Source organism: Carassius gibelio, chromosome B21 (assembly GCF_023724105.1).
Source record: "Carassius gibelio isolate Cgi1373 ecotype wild population from Czech Republic chromosome B21, carGib1.2-hapl.c, whole genome shotgun sequence".
In the NCBI taxonomy this organism is placed as follows: Eukaryota; Metazoa; Chordata; class Actinopteri; order Cypriniformes; family Cyprinidae; genus Carassius; species Carassius gibelio.
In genome coordinates, this window is record NC_068416.1 from 17,168,846 (window position 1) to 17,185,559 (window position 16,714).

Below are 16,714 nucleotides of genomic sequence, written 5' to 3' on the forward strand. Positions count from 1 at the left end.
ATTGTTCGAGGATGTTTGTTTAAGTTCCTTTACGTTTGGAGACAAACACAATAGAACGTTCCTAAAAAAAATGTAATAAGACCATAAATATTAACTTTAAATACACAATAGTAACGAACAGTAAAGTAAATACGATTTAATCAATCATTTATTAATAATTGCATGATTACATATGTGTATTTTTGGAATGTACCACAATTCACTAAACACCAAATATACAAATCAACAGATTCCAGCATTAGATTCCAGTTGGCCTTCATCAATACATGACTTGAGGACTGACCATATCAAAAAGATTACACCTCATTGGTAACCAAATCTTCATAAATACACCGTAAATAAGAATAATTATCAGCAAACCAAAAGGTAAGAACCAAAAAACACAAAACAAGGCCCTTCTTATTTAAACTTGAAGGGCTGAATTTGTTATGAAAATACATTAATTCACGATGAAACCATGATGCTTAGCATTTGTGTGAAGAGTAGACATACTATGCTTGTAGTGAAATACATTAATCATAGCTGCTACTGCACTTCCTGTAAAAAAACAAGACTTCTCAGCATATTCAGTAGAATATCATGCAAAGATATTCGTGATGACTCTGTTTACAAAGAGAATTTTGTGTTGTTGTTGTTTTAGAAGCTTTAGAAGTTGTTTTAGAAGACATTCATAAACTGACGGTCTGTTTTCTAGAAGAAAACTGTACTTGTGATGAAGTGATGATTAGAAGCCTGGAAAACCAGCACATAAGTACTTTTTGTAATCCATTTAACCTGATACAACAGAATGGGTCCATAAAGCTATTCTGAATAAGTGATTTACCTGCCAGTGCAAACCAAAAATGACATCCATCCACAAGACTAGAGCTAAAATAATGGAACTATAACGTCATTATAAATAAGTTAGTAACAGCTGAGTAACAGCCATCTAAAACAAGCAAAGAATGTTTCTAAAAGATATAAAATAACAGTTTAAGTACCAGATGTTTGTGAAAATAAATATTAGACTTAAAGTTAATATATATTTCTTCATTCATTAAAGTTAAAATAATAATTTCATGGAATGTTAAGATGAATTTGACTACACACACACACACACACACACACACACACACACACACACATATATATATATATATATATATATATATATATATATATATATATATAAAGTGTGTGTGTGTGTGCGCGCATGTGTGTGTATATGTATACATTTTTTGCCTCCCATATGAACTACTCGAAAGACAATACTCTGAATACTCTTAAATATGAGTGTTATTTTAACTTCAGATTTCTAAACCCTCAATCCTTAAAAAAAAAAAAAAATAAACACTGCAGTATTCTGTAAGACAGCCTATATCTAGACCCATAAAATCTCTTTTCACAATAACAACTAACACAAAATGGCCACATTGAAGTCGGTTCATATTTACTTGACTGATGTAAACACTCAGGTACATTACCCGATACCTTTCAGTAGTAAATTATGAGAAACAGTGTGTTGATCTAAATCTTGCCCATCAGTTATACCTTTCATGACTCAGTGCTCGACTTTTCAGCATAAACTTTGACTCATTTCTTCAAACTGTGAGCTAAAGAGACATTTCCCATTTGTCTCAAGTAGTAGTCTGACTGCCTGGTACTTCAAAACAAGTGTGTTTTTCTATCTGTCTGTGTGTTTGTCAGGATGCATGCAGAGGACCACATTGCATTACAGGATACAGGAAGTCGAAGAGGTTTAAAATGAGAGGGACAGACCACATCTGTAGAGATGAGTGATTTAGAGGTAAAATTCTGCTTATTTTCTCATGACAGTGTTTTTGACCAAAGTGAGAAACATCAAACATCATCAAAGATTCGGCTTCGAGAAGAAGACATTGAGAGGTACCTTCCACCGGTATGTCTGTGGGGGAAGGAAACAAAGGAGTGAGTGCATGCAGAGCAAGGAAGGAAAAAAAAAACTCATGACAATAGAGTGAAGCGGTAAAGAGGATTTTTGTTGGCAAAAACCCAGAGCCGAGTTAGCAATTTAGCACTTCTGGTTTCATCATCCTGAAGCACTGGGTTTTTTTGTTAAATGCCTGTAATAATTCTGTGGTTGACACAAGTTCAAGAAATGTTTTAATTGTATTATATGTGACCCTGGACCACAAAACCACTTTGAAATTGAGATTCATAAATCATCTGAAATGATTTATTACAGATGAATAGATAAGATTTCCATTGATGTTTGGTTTGTTAGGACAGGACAATATTTGGCTGAGATACAACTATTTGAAAATCTGGAATCTTGAGGGTGCAACAAATCTAAATATTGAAGTTGTCCAGATGAAGTTCTTAGCAATGCATATTACTAATCGAAAAGTTAAGTTTTTATTTATTAATGGTAGGAAATAAACATCTTCATGGAACATGATCTTTACGTAATATATTAATGATTTTTGGAATAAAAGAAAAATAAATAATATTGATGGCTAATGGCTACAAATATGTCACATATGACACATATAATACAAAATTATATTATCATGATGAACAAGATCATACGAATCATAAGCTTTTCTTGGTAACGGAACTTATTTTCTGCAATAACCCAAAAGCCAATTTGTCGAGGGAACAAGGGTGAAACTAACTTTCCGGGTGGCCAACAAAAATATTGTATTACTGCAGCACTCAAAAAACTCAAACTAACCTGCCAGGTTCAGATTGCAAAGGGTCATCATTGAGTTTTTCAGCATTAAAGTCCAACGGCTCTGCGTCCTGCAAAAACTCAATGCTGTCTCGTCCTGTCTGGCTGCTGCTACGGGTGTACTTGGCCTCTGTGCATAAAAATGAAGGGATAAATATGACTGCTTCTTTGCAAAATTCACTTAACAAATACTCTAAAGGAAATCTAGAGGACACATGTCTTATTGGGCATTAAACATACGCTGGTTTGTGTTTGAATTTAGGGTTTCGCCATAGTTGGTTTCCTTCATCTCAGACATGGGCATCCGGTTTCTGGCAGCAATCTCATCACTTTGTGCATAACGCTCTCTCCATTCCTGTCATATACGAATAATCATATTACTGTAATATGTATCATTAGAGTAATTCTATGTATATATTACTCTGTACTATTTATAACTCACTCTTCGTCTGTTCTCCCCATCTTCTATTCTTTGGCGTTTTCTTCTTTCTATGCAAAAAACAAAAACAAAATAAGTCAGATACATGTCCTCATTTAATACCGGATGGGACTGTGTTAAATGTTCGTGTAAGTGTCAGCGGTAACTACCCCACTGACGCACTGAGGTTTTCACCACTGCAGAAAGTAGAGCTGTAGCAATGAGCAAAAGGGATTTCTGTCTGAATCCATATTTATTTCTAACCAAAGAAACCACAGGAGACAGGGTCACCTTATTTTTATACTACAAACAGATGAGCTTGACATGCAATTTTTTTCTTGTTCTTACAATAGTTTTTTTTTTAATTAGTCCTTTAGATAAGTATAAATTAGGCCTGTGGGTAAATTTCTTTACAAAACATAGAATATCATTTAGTTATATAATAATCTTATATTTAAGCTACCGTAATGTATTTAATGTAATAATGTATGTATATTATATATATATATATATATATATATATATATATATATATATATATATATATAGTGTTGTCAAACGATTAATCACCTTCAAAAGTTTTTGTTTACATAATGTGTGTATACTGTGTATATTATGTATATATAAATACAAACAAATACAAATACAAACAAAGACACTTATATAATATAAGATGTAAATAAATATATAAAGTGTAAATATTTGTTTTGCATGCATTGCATGTGTTAATATTTATATATACATAATAAAAATATACAGTACACATAAATATATTATGTAAACAAAAACCGCACAGGACCTGACGCCTCTAGAGGGCCTTGCTCCTGGCCTGGATTTTATTTTGTTTAAGTCTAATTGTTATTACTGTTTTTCAACCCATTTTGTCCTTTGAATGACTAAAATAGTCATAGCTGATAGACAGTATAAGACTCTGTGTGTAATAATCAGTAAAGCTGTTTGTTGTTAGGATGACAGCATTTCACCCATACTTTTTTTACACCCCCACGGGCTAGGCTTCGGACCAATTTTTTCCTGTCATAATTCAGACACAGACTGGGCCTTGGGCCTGTTTTAGGCTGCTCCTTATTTTTATATTTTAGACATCCGTCAAATAGTGATGAAAAAAATTGCCATGCTGGTGGAAACAACATGAGACTGTGCTACTGCAATTGTCAAGAGCGGCTCGATGGTGATTATTGTTCCGCAGCAGCAGCGTAGCTGAACAGTTCTGCATTCAAATGCACGCAATATGCCTAAACTTACTGCAAAGCATTAGCAAAAGTAATTACCATGAATGTGTCAGGGGGAAATAGGAAGGAGATATTGGAATCATTTACTAATAAATAATGTTTTCTGAGTCGGTGTCGCAAGGATGAAGTTGCCGATCCTGAGTCGCCATCTCCTCATTAGATGTGCCTTTAGAGAGAAATGCATCTTACGTATTATGATTTTAATGAAAGAGGTTGCATTTTTTATTTTTTCCCCCTTAAATAGCAATTTAAAGCTTTCTATATTTATTTTTCATGTCTGAATGTAGGCCATTCGCTGAGTTTCGGTACATTTTTGTAAAGCGCTCCTGTTCAAGACGAGATGGCAGAAAGCACATCATGATTATCCTCTTTATTTTATAAAAGCACAACGTTTTGTTGATTTTGTGAGTGCACACAAATAAAAGTAGACCCTTTACAGTTACAAATAATGCATTGCTCTTACCTTTATGAGAAAAAACTATCGCATATCCACTGAAAAATTGCTGATCACACTGGCGTCTCCATGTCCTGCAAAGCCCGCTTTAGCTTGCACTTTCCACACAAACTACTGAATATAGTGCACATCTATCTAAGTTTAATGTTTAAACTGTTTTATATCTATCGATTTTATTTTTTAGGCAAGTTGTGATGGTTTGAGAAGGCTAAATTGATCAAACATAGGCTCACTGTTGGACACTGGCCGCTTAGTCATTACTTTAGAAAACAAAAACGTATACTTAATGAACAAAAAAAAGGTCAGTTTTTCTAAATTAACTTATTAAAAAATATATAAACTCGCCTAAAGGATTATTAGGAACACCCGTTCAATTTCTCATTAATGCAATTATCTAATCAACCAATCACAAGGCATTTAGGGGTGTGGTCCTGGTCAAGACAGTCCCCTGAACTCCTAACTGAATGTCAGAATGGGAAAGAAAGGTGATTTAAGCAATTTTGAGCGTGGCATGGTTGTTGGTGCCAGACGGGCCGGTCTGAGTATTTCACAATCTGCTCAGTTACTGGGATTTTCAGTTACAACCATTTCTAAGGTTTTATATATATATATATATATATATATATATATATATATATATATATATATATATATATATAATTTTTTTTTTTTACTAAATCTACAAATATAAACAACTGACCTCTGTGCAGGAGTTCTCTGCCTTCATCTATGAGGTCAGAAGTCATTTCGGTGTCTCCCATGAACTGCTGGAAACCCAGAAGGTTCAGGCAACGTGTGCCCAGACTGCACAAAAATCAGTAAGAAACTACAGCGTGACATTTGACACATAATATCCATCATAAGACCCTTCTGTCTGATGATTTATAGCAAATATTAAGACTAACCTGAAGTATGTAGCAAAGCAGAATATGACGATCAGCATTGGGTAATAGATGTAGAAGCCATTGGCAATGAAGGATAGGACGCGCATAGAACCCATGATCTACAACATAACGTTAATATTTATTAGTAATAAGACATTTCAAAATAATGCTCTAAACATTTGATTAGCTGTACTGTAGCTGTAGTCAAGTCCAGCTTTGTCTAGTCCAAGTCAAGACCGAGTCCAAATGAGAGAGAGAAAAAAAGATCTTCTTCAAGACCACATACTTAACTACTGATAATGTATGTGTTGCGAGAGACAGCATAGCTCCTATTCTTAGAAAATAATTTTACATTATCATTTGAAATGATCAAAAAGCATGTGCAAAGTAACAACTCTGTAGGACCGGGGTCTCAACACTAGATCCTGGAGGGACAATGCTCTGCAGAATTTAGCTCCAACTGGCCTTAACAATATCTGGAAGTTTCTAGTGTGTCTAGTAAGAGCTTGATTAGCTGGCTCAAGTGCGTATAATTAGGGTTGGAGCTAAACTCTAAAGGACACTGGCCATCTAAGACCAAGTTTGGAGCTGTAGGGTCAAATTATTTGTATGTACTTTATTTACTTTATAATGCTGCTGTTTACTGACATTATGTCTGTGGTTAAAAATTAAAATGACTGATGCCTTGGCGCAGCGCACACACACGCAAAGCTCGGGATATGACGCATGCGCGCGGTTAAGGCTAGAAGGGATACGTTTGGCTCTACTGGGCACGTGCACATAAATACAGCAAAATTTTTGTCGTACTGTACTAGGGCTTTGTGCGCATTGAATGGATTCAGTCATGTTAAAATGATCACTAAACGTTTGTCTGCTTGCATGATACATATTATTTTAGAAATTATTAATTATTTTAGTTTAACACGACATACTTTTCAGTGATAACTATGAAAAAAAAGATAAAAAAAGTCATAACGGTTTTATAAAGTAACTGTACGGCATTGTAGCCGAATGCAGGTATGAAAAATCTTGTGGTTGTTACGGATACAAATACTGGCTGTCACATGAAAATTCAAATATGTAATGTCATAATTAAAAAGTTTACATTAAAATTTACATATGTAATCGTTGCATAAGGCTATAAATTAATATGCGTTTATTGATTATCATGTGTTTTCATTTACAATAGCATGAACCACAAGTAGTCGAGTAACATTTATTTAATAAAAAAAAAAAACGACTAGTAGGAATCAGTAGTCTTGCAATTGTACAACATTAACATTATTTTACTTTTTTGCTAGACTCGGTCGAGACTAACAAGAGCTTTTGGCGAGTCCAATGACCAAGTCCGAGTGCAAACACCTACGAGTCCGAGACAAGTCCGAGACCATAGAAAAATGTCTCGAGTCCGGACTGTACTATTAGTGTCTCACATATTAAAATAATTCTGTACATTTCAGATAATGCTAAAAACTCACAGAGGTGTATGCCGTCTGCTCCTTTGCTTGATGGGATATGGCAGAATCCATGTGAATCAGTCCCAGGAAGTTTAGACAAAGCGGGGGTGTCAAGCGACAAAAAAGCCTAGTAAACAACAAACATGCAGAGATGCTAAACTAAGGGTAGAGTTCACGTACAATACAGTTCAGTTTAATTCACTGAATGCTGCTATCTGTGAAACATACATGCCGCTGAACTGCAGGCTGTAAGCATCGGTTTGGTGATGTGAGGCCAGGTAGTAGTAGTTGAAGACTCGAATGCGAAACACAGTGGAGTAGACACAGGTGCAGAGGAAAAAGATGGTAATGAAGCACGCCATCTACAGGACAAAATGACAATGTTAGGTTGTTTCAGATAATGCCACTGGCAAACCTACATCCTACATCATACTGTGTCAGTAAGCTCTTAGATTTGGTGTATTGCAGGAGTCTGTAACCTTTTTGACAGAAAGTGTATAAAATAAATGAATTAATCAGAATCAGAATGCTTTCACATACAAGGAGTCTGTCTTGCTGACGAGCTTCCAGTGCACAGACAGAATAACAGCAACAAGACAAAATAAATAAATTATTAAAAATAAATACATATAAAAATACCAAATGTTCAAATTAGACAACAGACAATCTATGTAATTTAACAGTCAATCTACAATTTAAAAAATAAAATTTAAATTTCAACTTAAATAGAAGTGATTTTTTCAAACTTAATGTGTTTAGATTTACTTTAGATTTATTAAACTGATCAAAATTCCCATTAGAAAAAGGTCCTGTCATATCTCAAACATAAACAAGTAGATGTTGCTTTTGTGCAAGAAAGCCATGTAACATAACACTAAAATTAAAAAAAGATTGGTTGGCACATGTATTTTATTTATCATTCATGAGAAAACAAAATGGGGTAATGATCCTAATAAATATGAGGCTTTAATTAAATTTTTTTATGTTAACAGAAGCTAAAGATGATGCTGGAAGGATTAGATGTATATAAAATGTCATTAAAGTGGAGTTAAAGTGATATGTAATGTATATGCCCCCAGTAAGCAGATCCAGGTTTTATTAATAAGATGAACAAGATTCTTGGGGACAAAGAGAGGCAAATCATTTTGGCAGGGGACTTTAATCAGGTTATGGATGGGGTTTTGGATAAGAGCAAATATCTAGGACTAGGTTTTACGAAGGAGGTGAAAAAGTGGGCAAGCTGCTTTCCAGACAATTAACACAACAAAACACTGCTAACATTATTCCGGCCATTAAGAAAGGGAATATTATGGAATCATTGACAAAGGAAATAAATGAGGTTTTTCAGAATTTCAATAAAGAATTATATACATCTTCAGGTAGCTCGAATGAAGAAAAACTGAAGAAAAAAAAATTCTAATATCAAGTTACCTAAATTATGTTTATGTCTTGCAATCAAAGTTTCTAGACATTCCCATTACACAAGAAGAGGTCAAAGCTGCAATAATCTCTGAGCAGACGGGTTTCCATCAGAATACTACAAAAAACATATTGGCTCCAATCATGGAAGCATTGATAACACCGATACCTAAAAAGGATAGGGATTTAACGGATCCTGCTAATTTTAGATCAGTAAGCCTTATTAATGTGGATTGAAAGGTGCTGGAAAAAAATGTGGCTTCATGGCTGGAGAAGGTTCTGCCAGGTATAATTCATTAAGACCAAGTGGGCTTCATCAAGGGGAGGTCATCAGCCATTAACGTGAGAAGGCTAATTCATTTGATGTGGCTAAATGCTTCAGAAAACACCCCGATTGCAGCTATATCCTTAGACGCCAAAAAGGCTTTCGACAGGGTGGAGTGGGGCTTTTTGACCACAGTCCTGTCGAATTTCAGGTTTGGTCATAATTTTAGACCTGGCTTAGTTAATTATATAAAAATCCTAGAGCGGCAGCCCTAGATATAAGTGCATTATCTCCACCTAAGTCTGCGATCCGCCATAATGCAAGAAGAAGAAGAAGAATGCCTCACACGCTTGCTGCTGTGAAACGTATTCAGAAGAGTTCTAACAGTTCAGATATGTGTGAATCAGAGGTTAAAAAACTATATAAATACTATTCAGTATCTTACACAGACTGATCTTTTTGTGTCTTTACACATCGATGTATCGTCACGAGCTGCAGGGTTTAATATGGATTTTGTTACCATTTGCCATGCACTGTACGACTGAGAGACTGCAACATCTGAAGCTAAAAATCATAATTTGTGTTCTACAGAAGAAACAAAGTCACCTACATCTTGGAAGCCCTGAGGGTAGGCAGAAAAACAACTGATTTTCATTTTTTGGTGAATTATCCCTTTAAGATTGATCGTATCATGGGGGTCAGGAAGATCTCACACAATTGGAAATGCCCCAAAACCCCTGTTTTGAAAGATTGGATGGATGAGATGAAATTGCATTTTGGGGAGACTGCAGAATGAGGGAGAAATGAACAAAACATGGGATCATTCTTTGGCAGAATATTAAAATGGTGTGAAGGGCAGGACTGCTTAACGGTTTAATTTCCATGTGTTGTTTTGTTTAAATTGATGGTGACGAGTGGCTGAATTTTTTAATTAATTGAAAAGGTAAATATTGAGTACTGTGGTGATGTACGAGGTTTTAACATTGATAATAATCAGAGCTTTTTCTTAAGCACCAAGTCAGAATGATTTCTGAAGGATCATGTTATACTGAAGGCTGAAGTAATGGCTGCTGAAAATTCAGCTTTGCTATATAAAATTATAATAAAATGTTATAAAATGTTTTCAAATAGAAAACACTTATTTTAAATCGTTATAATATTTTACAGTAATACCGTTTTATTGTATTTATGATTAAATCCAGGCTTATTGAGCATTAGAGACTCCTTTTTAAAAAGTTATATCTTACCAACACCGAATGTTTTTACTACTACTACTGTACTGTACACACACACACACACACACACACACAGTAATTGAGGATCTTATTTGATTCAATAGAGACCTTGAACCAAAAAGAACATGCATGTATATATTTAATCAGAGATTTTCCTAGATTAGAGCCCTAAGCTCTAAGCAGACTCACCTCAATGTACAGGTAGTTGTAATCCCTCTCAGCAAGCTGGATAAACACAGCAAAGAGTGACAGAACAGGACGAGTGCTGAAGAAAGTGCACTCGGACCAAACCACAGCCATCGAAAAGAGTGCCAGAACCACAGACAGTACACGGTAAAACCACTGCTTCATCAAACACTCCCAGTACCACTCTGATGAAGAAAACAAAAGAATTAGAGGCAGGGTCAACACTGACATCTGGTTCAACTACATCATATCCACATCTATTAGAGCACCTACCCACTGAAGGAGTATAAATGTAGCGTCTGAACCAGCCTACAGGTTCTGGAGGTGCAAAGCTGTGAACGAACTGCCGAGAGGTGCTGGTTTCGTTCTTAGCAACGTCCTCGAGATGAAAAGCCTGTTCCAGCAATATTTGCCACTGAACGCGGGTGCGATTGTGTCGCTGCACGGCATAAATCACCTGAGAAACTTGCCGTTAGTATTATTTCAGAGCAAAACTCAGAAAACACAGAGAAACACTTGAGCATTACCTGCTTGTGTAGTTTGGAAAGGCTTCTTTCAGTAGGATATGCGTTTTGTTTATCATCAAAATCCTCATCCACGTTCCTGCCCATTTTCTCCTGATATTCAACTGGACACTAAAAACAATTAGCAGATTTATATTAAAAAGAGTGGCATGATTACTTCAAATAACATAAATACATAAAAAATGAACCTAAAGCTTGCTATCATGTTGTCCTCTCACCTTTCGGAGAATGGTGTCCACGTTCTTCCTAAATGGATGATTATATTTGATCGATTCATTGATTTTTCTCACTTCCTATGATAAAAATACAAACATCTAAAACATTGCACTAAACAGAATCAGATCTGACATTACCTTTCAAAAACCAGCTCATCTGTGCTCATATAGCATGAACAGATGTTTTTTTTACAGTTTATAAACACACATGGCTTTCACCTCCATGACATCTTCTAGGTTCTCCTCCGAATCTGCCTTCTCTGTCATGAGCTTGGCCGCTTTGAAGTAAGTCTTGATGAGGAGGTGTCCCTGGCGCGAGGCATCCCAGTACGAACGAGGAATCTCGACCAGGCCATAGCCCAACAGCAACACTAGAAGAAACAGACCCCAAGTGTTGGCCGCAGTGATGCCGATGGTTTGCAGCTCATACCTGAAACAGAAAAGCAGAGGCAGTATGAACAGAATTTTGTGACAACAATGGGAAAATATTCTGGATTGTTTTACAGACCAGGTGATGTGCCACTGAAAATGCACAGCCACGTAAATGAGAAGAGAGCCAAAGATGAAAAGGTATGTGCCATAATAGATAGCATTCTCAATGAGGGCCGTCTTGATCTTTCCAGCAATGGAGAATCCTCCAGAACGGGCATACGACTGCATGAATGGCAGAAGGAGCCTTGAAAGATAAACACTGTTATTAACCACTATTCTTACAGCATAGTTATTTATGCATTATTTAAACCAATGGTCTACAGAAAATTTGTTTACTGTGAAAAGTGCTATTTGAATAAATGAGAAATAAACTGAATGGCGGGAGCTGGCTGTTGAAGCCACGCCCACCTAGCACGACGGCGGTGTCAGCAGCGGTGTCACTCAAATGGCCTCGCCCTTAATTATGCAGCCCTTTAAGGCTTAATATAAATTAAATGTATTAGTTATAATAAAAAAATTCACCCCCTCATACTAATCATGAAGGGCAAAATTAGCTTTATAAAGCAGACACATTTTTTTGATTATTATTAATATTTAACTAGCCAAGTGTGGGCTTAGTGTGCGTTAAGGGCACTGTGCTTTGGCATTTTTAAGAACTGGAACAGTCTTGCGCACTTGCTTCCTGTCACGTACACACACTCTCAAGTGGCCAAGACCACAAGTGTGGGTTTTGGACAGGGCAATTTAAATGTTTAAACACCAAGTTTTTATATTGGTGGGACTCCAGCTTTGTTTCTGTTGACAGATTGAGAAGACGATTGGTGCATGTTGTATTTCCAAATGCATGTTAAAAGTGACCCAAACTTGGAGCACAGGCCGAGATGATTTAATGTAGAACAGCATTTAATGAGAACTCAGCTGCTCATCTGATCATAAGCTGCTCATGTGTAAATTCACACTGAAAAAAGCAGCACAAACATTCATTAAATTAAATCGCAGTCTTTACAATATCTCTTTTTTATATAAACAATTCATCTTAAAGCCCTGGAACAGACTTGTGTAGTAACAGTGACAAATAATTATCAGGAATTATCAAGTTTGAAAAGGACAAAGCTTTCTCACCATGTAAGACACTGTGAGGTCCAATAAACAACCCTCCAGAACACAGGCATGATGCCATCTGGAATGTAGCTCCATGGTTTATAGCACACACTTTGGTTGCTTTGGATAAAGGGACAGAATAGAAGTTCACAAACATGCAATATAAGAGTTTTGTGCTCAATCATAACAGGCCTTACTGAATATATGGGCTGCAGGTGAACTCATAGGTCTACCTTTTACTGGGTGAGATGGAAGTATTTGGAGTAGTCTGGTTTGAAAGGACAGGGCTCACAGAGGGCAACTGGGCATGTGCTTCATGATCAATTAAACACTGCTTGTAGATCGTCTGAAATTCAATTGCACAAGTTGCTGAGTTGCATCTGGAATGAATTGCACTGAACACTTCTACAGGGCTCTCAAGTCTCAGACATTCACTGTGAGACACATGACACGCATTTCAGCCAGTTCACATGCTCTTGTTTTTCCAGCACCAAGAAGTAAGGGATAATTTGTCCTGCTATATATACAATTAATAGACGAGGCGCAGACATACGGAGGAAAGTTCTCTGCTGAGTTCATAGCCATCTCAGTTATACAGAGTGAAATGCCACCTACCAGCCAATCAGAAATTACAATGTTGTTGTTTCCATGTAAATTAGGTGATCCCACTGCAAGTGCGTTTCTTACCAAGCAACATGGATGCGTGCACACATAAAACGCAAGTTGAAAGAGCATGATCCGATTGAATGATGTAGGTAACTCCTTAATTTTTTTTTGCATTATGATTTTATGATTCCTGGAATAAATCACTTACCTGTGATCTAAGATAGTGAGAGCTGATGTTGGGAAGCCAAATTGGTGCTAAATGATTATTGATATCAAGTCAAAAACTCCAACTGCTTTGCCACCAGAAGCTTTAACTTAGCTTTGGCTCACAGAAACTAAGGAAAGTGCTAGAGATTTTATAACAAAAGTCAGGCAAATTAAACTAAATAAATTGTTTTTTATATATTTCTTTTTAAAGTTCCAAAAATACAAAGACATTTGGCCCCAAACATGCCAACATACAGTATTGCAGAACTTGCCCTGAGTATGTCAAGCTGTGTGAAGCCTGTGTGTGAGAAAGTGAGGGAGAGAGAGAGAGAGAGAGAGAGAGAGAGAGAGAGAAGGTGAGAGTACACATTTCAGCTTTTAAATGTTTTTTTTTCTTTGTTGTGTTTGTTGGCCGTTTTCATGTCTTGGTGACAGCTGTAGGACTCTCATCTAAAGCACTGTGGCTTCCCTACTTAAATGCAGATGCAGAGATAATTTTCAGCATGGTTTATTTGAACAAAACCAAAACTAGGAAAGTTTGACCAGTTTGACTCTGGATGGAACGCTATTATCAATCATGATGGTGCTTTATGTGGGAGCCCTCTACCCCTGTCATCAGGCATCAAAATGTGCAACAAATACTTCCAACAGAAAAAAAAAACATAAACCGTAATCAACTCGCTCTATCTCTCTCTCTCTCTCTCTCTCTCTCTCTCACACACACACACACACACACACACACAAACACACACACACACACACACACACTGCTTGACATACATCCACAGGACACGTTCTGCAATCCTACTGTATGTGTACAGTATGTACAATGAGTCCTGATGTTCAGTTGATTTATTATTTTTGATAGATTTGTAATACATTTTGAAATGCATAAATCTATTTATTTTATTTGGATGAATTTGTCTGTCTTTTATCAGATTGACCGTTTTTATCATTTCTATTTGTGCTGGTCAATTATGAACAACAGGTGAAATTGAACTGCCAGCAAAAACTTGAGAGAATTGGATCCTGCAAATATTTAAGTGGCTCCTCCCCAAACGGATGTAATCTCAATCCAAACTTTTGTTATAACTTGAGAGCCCTGTTTTTATTAAATGTGAGCCACACTAACCGTGCTGACATCCAGGGGAAGAATGAAGACGATGAGAAAGCATAAATACCAAGCCAGCAGTGTGCCAAAGAGAACCATACGCTGCTGCTTCTTGAAGTCGCCATACCGATGCAGGAGGAAGAGAGCCAGGAAAAAGACAACCACAATCTCTATTCCCAGCGCTGCCCCGCTCATAGTGCACACCGCACTCACTCTTCCAGAGACTGAGAACTACTGCAAACAGAGGAAGACAAAAAAAAAAAAAAAAAAAAAACCATTAAAAACCACATTAAGTGAAAGTTGGGGAGGGGGATTAATAAAAACTTCAATTTCTGCATATTAAAGATTAAAAAAAATCCAAAACAACATCAAAATCTACACTGAGGACAGTACAAATCTACATAATCTATAAACAATTGTATAACCTGTAATTTAGACGATTGTTTAAGGTTATGAGTTTTTTTATTTTTATTATTGATTCCAATGAACTGTTTGACAGTGGAGCGTTTTATATGGTTACAAAACAAAAGTGCCCCAACAGGTAAAACTGCTCCTCATTAAAATATGTAGGCTTCTTAATGTGACTCAAACAATTCATGACAGCAGTTTCTGCATCTCATAAACTCTTGTATTTTTCCTTATTTAAGCGTAAGGCCTAATTAGGAGTCATTTCTTTATTCATTCACGCCTGAATAACCTCATGTAACTAGACAATCAAGTTATTTTAGCAACTCGTTATTTTCAGACAGAACGGGTTCTTCTGAGCTTCATTATGCGTGTTGAACTCGTGAACACATTTCTATTACTGACACTGGAATTCAACTGTTCAACGAGTCACTGACTCGAGAATCGACTCAGACTGATTCAGTTCGGTTCGTAAACAAATCGCTTAGGGCATTGTAAACTGTAGGGAGCATTTGCACCATGTTCGTTCACAATGCTTTAAGGAATCCAGCCCGACTGGTTTTGAATCGGGTTTTTAAACCAATTCATCAAAAAGATCCGACACATAAGAATTATTTATTTACGAATCAGACAACGCTAGGAAAAAGCATACATACAAGCCTAATACATTACGTGCAGGTCGTTCCTACACCACGGGTTTACAACAACGCCTGCTTTCATCGCAAACAGATCTGTCAATAAAAATCTCCAGTTGATATTGCGCGGTGTCCGTGTTTTGCTCTGAATCACGGGGATCAAATCTATTCGCCTTACCTCAGATCTGCTGCAGAGAAATATGAGACGCAGTTAAACATAAATACCGATTCATTTCCAAAGTAAAGACAAATCAAGAGCATTGCTTGATGATAAACTACCTGGAGGAAATCCACATTTCACGCATCTGACGTGTTTTATGGGCGGTGGCCTATTTTCTTCTGCTGTTTACAGAAGAGACGCCATAGGAGCATGTCGCCAACTACTGCGAATGAGTACAAATAACTTCATATGCAATATTACATCGCTTCATCAACAAAAAGGACGATTTCGACAGGCTACAAACTTTCACCTATCAAAAAAAAAAAAAAAAAAAAAAAAAACACTACTTCAGATTGTCTTTCTGGGTCAGAAGCTGTGTGTGTGTGTGTGTGTGTGTGTGTGATTACGCCTTCAATTTCCTAGCTGTTAATTAGATCTAAAAAAAAAAAAAATATTGTAAAATGATTCTTTAATTTTCATTAAAATGGCTTGTAGAAATAAAACTGATTCTGCCTAGAAGAAAAATGCGATTCTGCGACAAGTACGAAGGCAAAGCCAGTCTTGTCAAGTCCCTTTCAATGATTTCTATAATCTTTGGTCCTGTAGAGGGAGCCAAATACAAGAGTCCGTTTAGATCGAATAGAAGTGAATGGCAGAGAAACCTTAATACACTAATAAACTATATATAGCCATTCTACAGAATCGGTGAAAACCACTATCCCACAACCAAAAAAACACATTTAGAAAGCATTTAAGTATTCAAATATTAGATGTTTATTAAGATCCTTCTATTAGCTTTTGAACATCACAATAACATTTAAAATATTAGAAATTAATATTAGTAGCTTAATATATACAAAACCATAATTTATTGGTTACTCTCAGTTGGGAGGTGGCTGTCATGAACCCTGACCTCTAAATTTCAACTTATATTATTTTATTTATTTTATTATTTTATTTAACAACTTATTTTTTTTGTATTTTTTCTTCCATTTTTTTGATTCTTTTAAAAAGTAACATTAAAGATAAATACATAAAATTATATATATATAAAATTATAT

At 36.1% G+C, this 16,714-nt stretch overlaps 1 protein-coding gene across 3 annotated transcripts; it reads right to left on the bottom strand.

Moving 5' to 3' along the window:
• Positions 1 to 130: 130 nt before the first annotated feature.
• LOC127985758 (G-protein coupled receptor-associated protein LMBRD2B) lies at positions 131 to 15,893 on the bottom strand. Of its 3 annotated transcripts, none has more exons than XM_052587896.1 (18): positions 15,773 to 15,893; positions 14,475 to 14,687; positions 12,763 to 12,875; positions 12,551 to 12,649; positions 11,505 to 11,672; positions 11,216 to 11,426; positions 11,000 to 11,074; positions 10,785 to 10,892; positions 10,531 to 10,714; positions 10,261 to 10,442; positions 7,381 to 7,514; positions 7,174 to 7,279; positions 5,717 to 5,814; positions 5,512 to 5,615; positions 3,132 to 3,178; positions 2,930 to 3,044; positions 2,693 to 2,819; positions 131 to 1,903 (listed from the first exon to the last, which is right to left on the bottom strand). In XM_052587896.1, exons 2-18 carry the CDS (start codon positions 14,646 to 14,648, stop codon positions 1,840 to 1,842), a joined length of 2,109 nt encoding a protein of 702 aa, XP_052443856.1. In that variant the 5' UTR covers positions 14,649 to 14,687; positions 15,773 to 15,893; the 3' UTR covers positions 131 to 1,839. The 3 variants fall into 3 exon arrangements, with proteins under 3 accessions (XP_052443856.1, XP_052443857.1, XP_052443858.1); XM_052587897.1 differs by having other exon boundaries at positions 15,672 to 15,795; XM_052587898.1 differs by lacking the exon at positions 15,773 to 15,893 and adding an exon at positions 15,515 to 15,660.
• Between the last annotated feature and the right edge of the window lie 821 nt (positions 15,894 to 16,714).

Coding starts and splice junctions, on each gene's coding strand:
- LOC127985758 (XM_052587896.1), bottom strand. CDS start 14,648: ATGAGCGGGGCAGCGCTGGGAATAGAGATTGTGGTTGTCTTTTTCCTG. Junction 11,673..12,550: donor ACCTCACAGTGTCTTACATG/GTGAGAAAGCTT, acceptor TTATCTTTCAAG/GCTCCTTCTGCCATTCATGC. Junction 10,893..10,999: donor TGGACACCATTCTCCGAAAG/GTGAGAGGACAA, acceptor AATTGTTTTTAG/TGTCCAGTTGAATATCAGGA.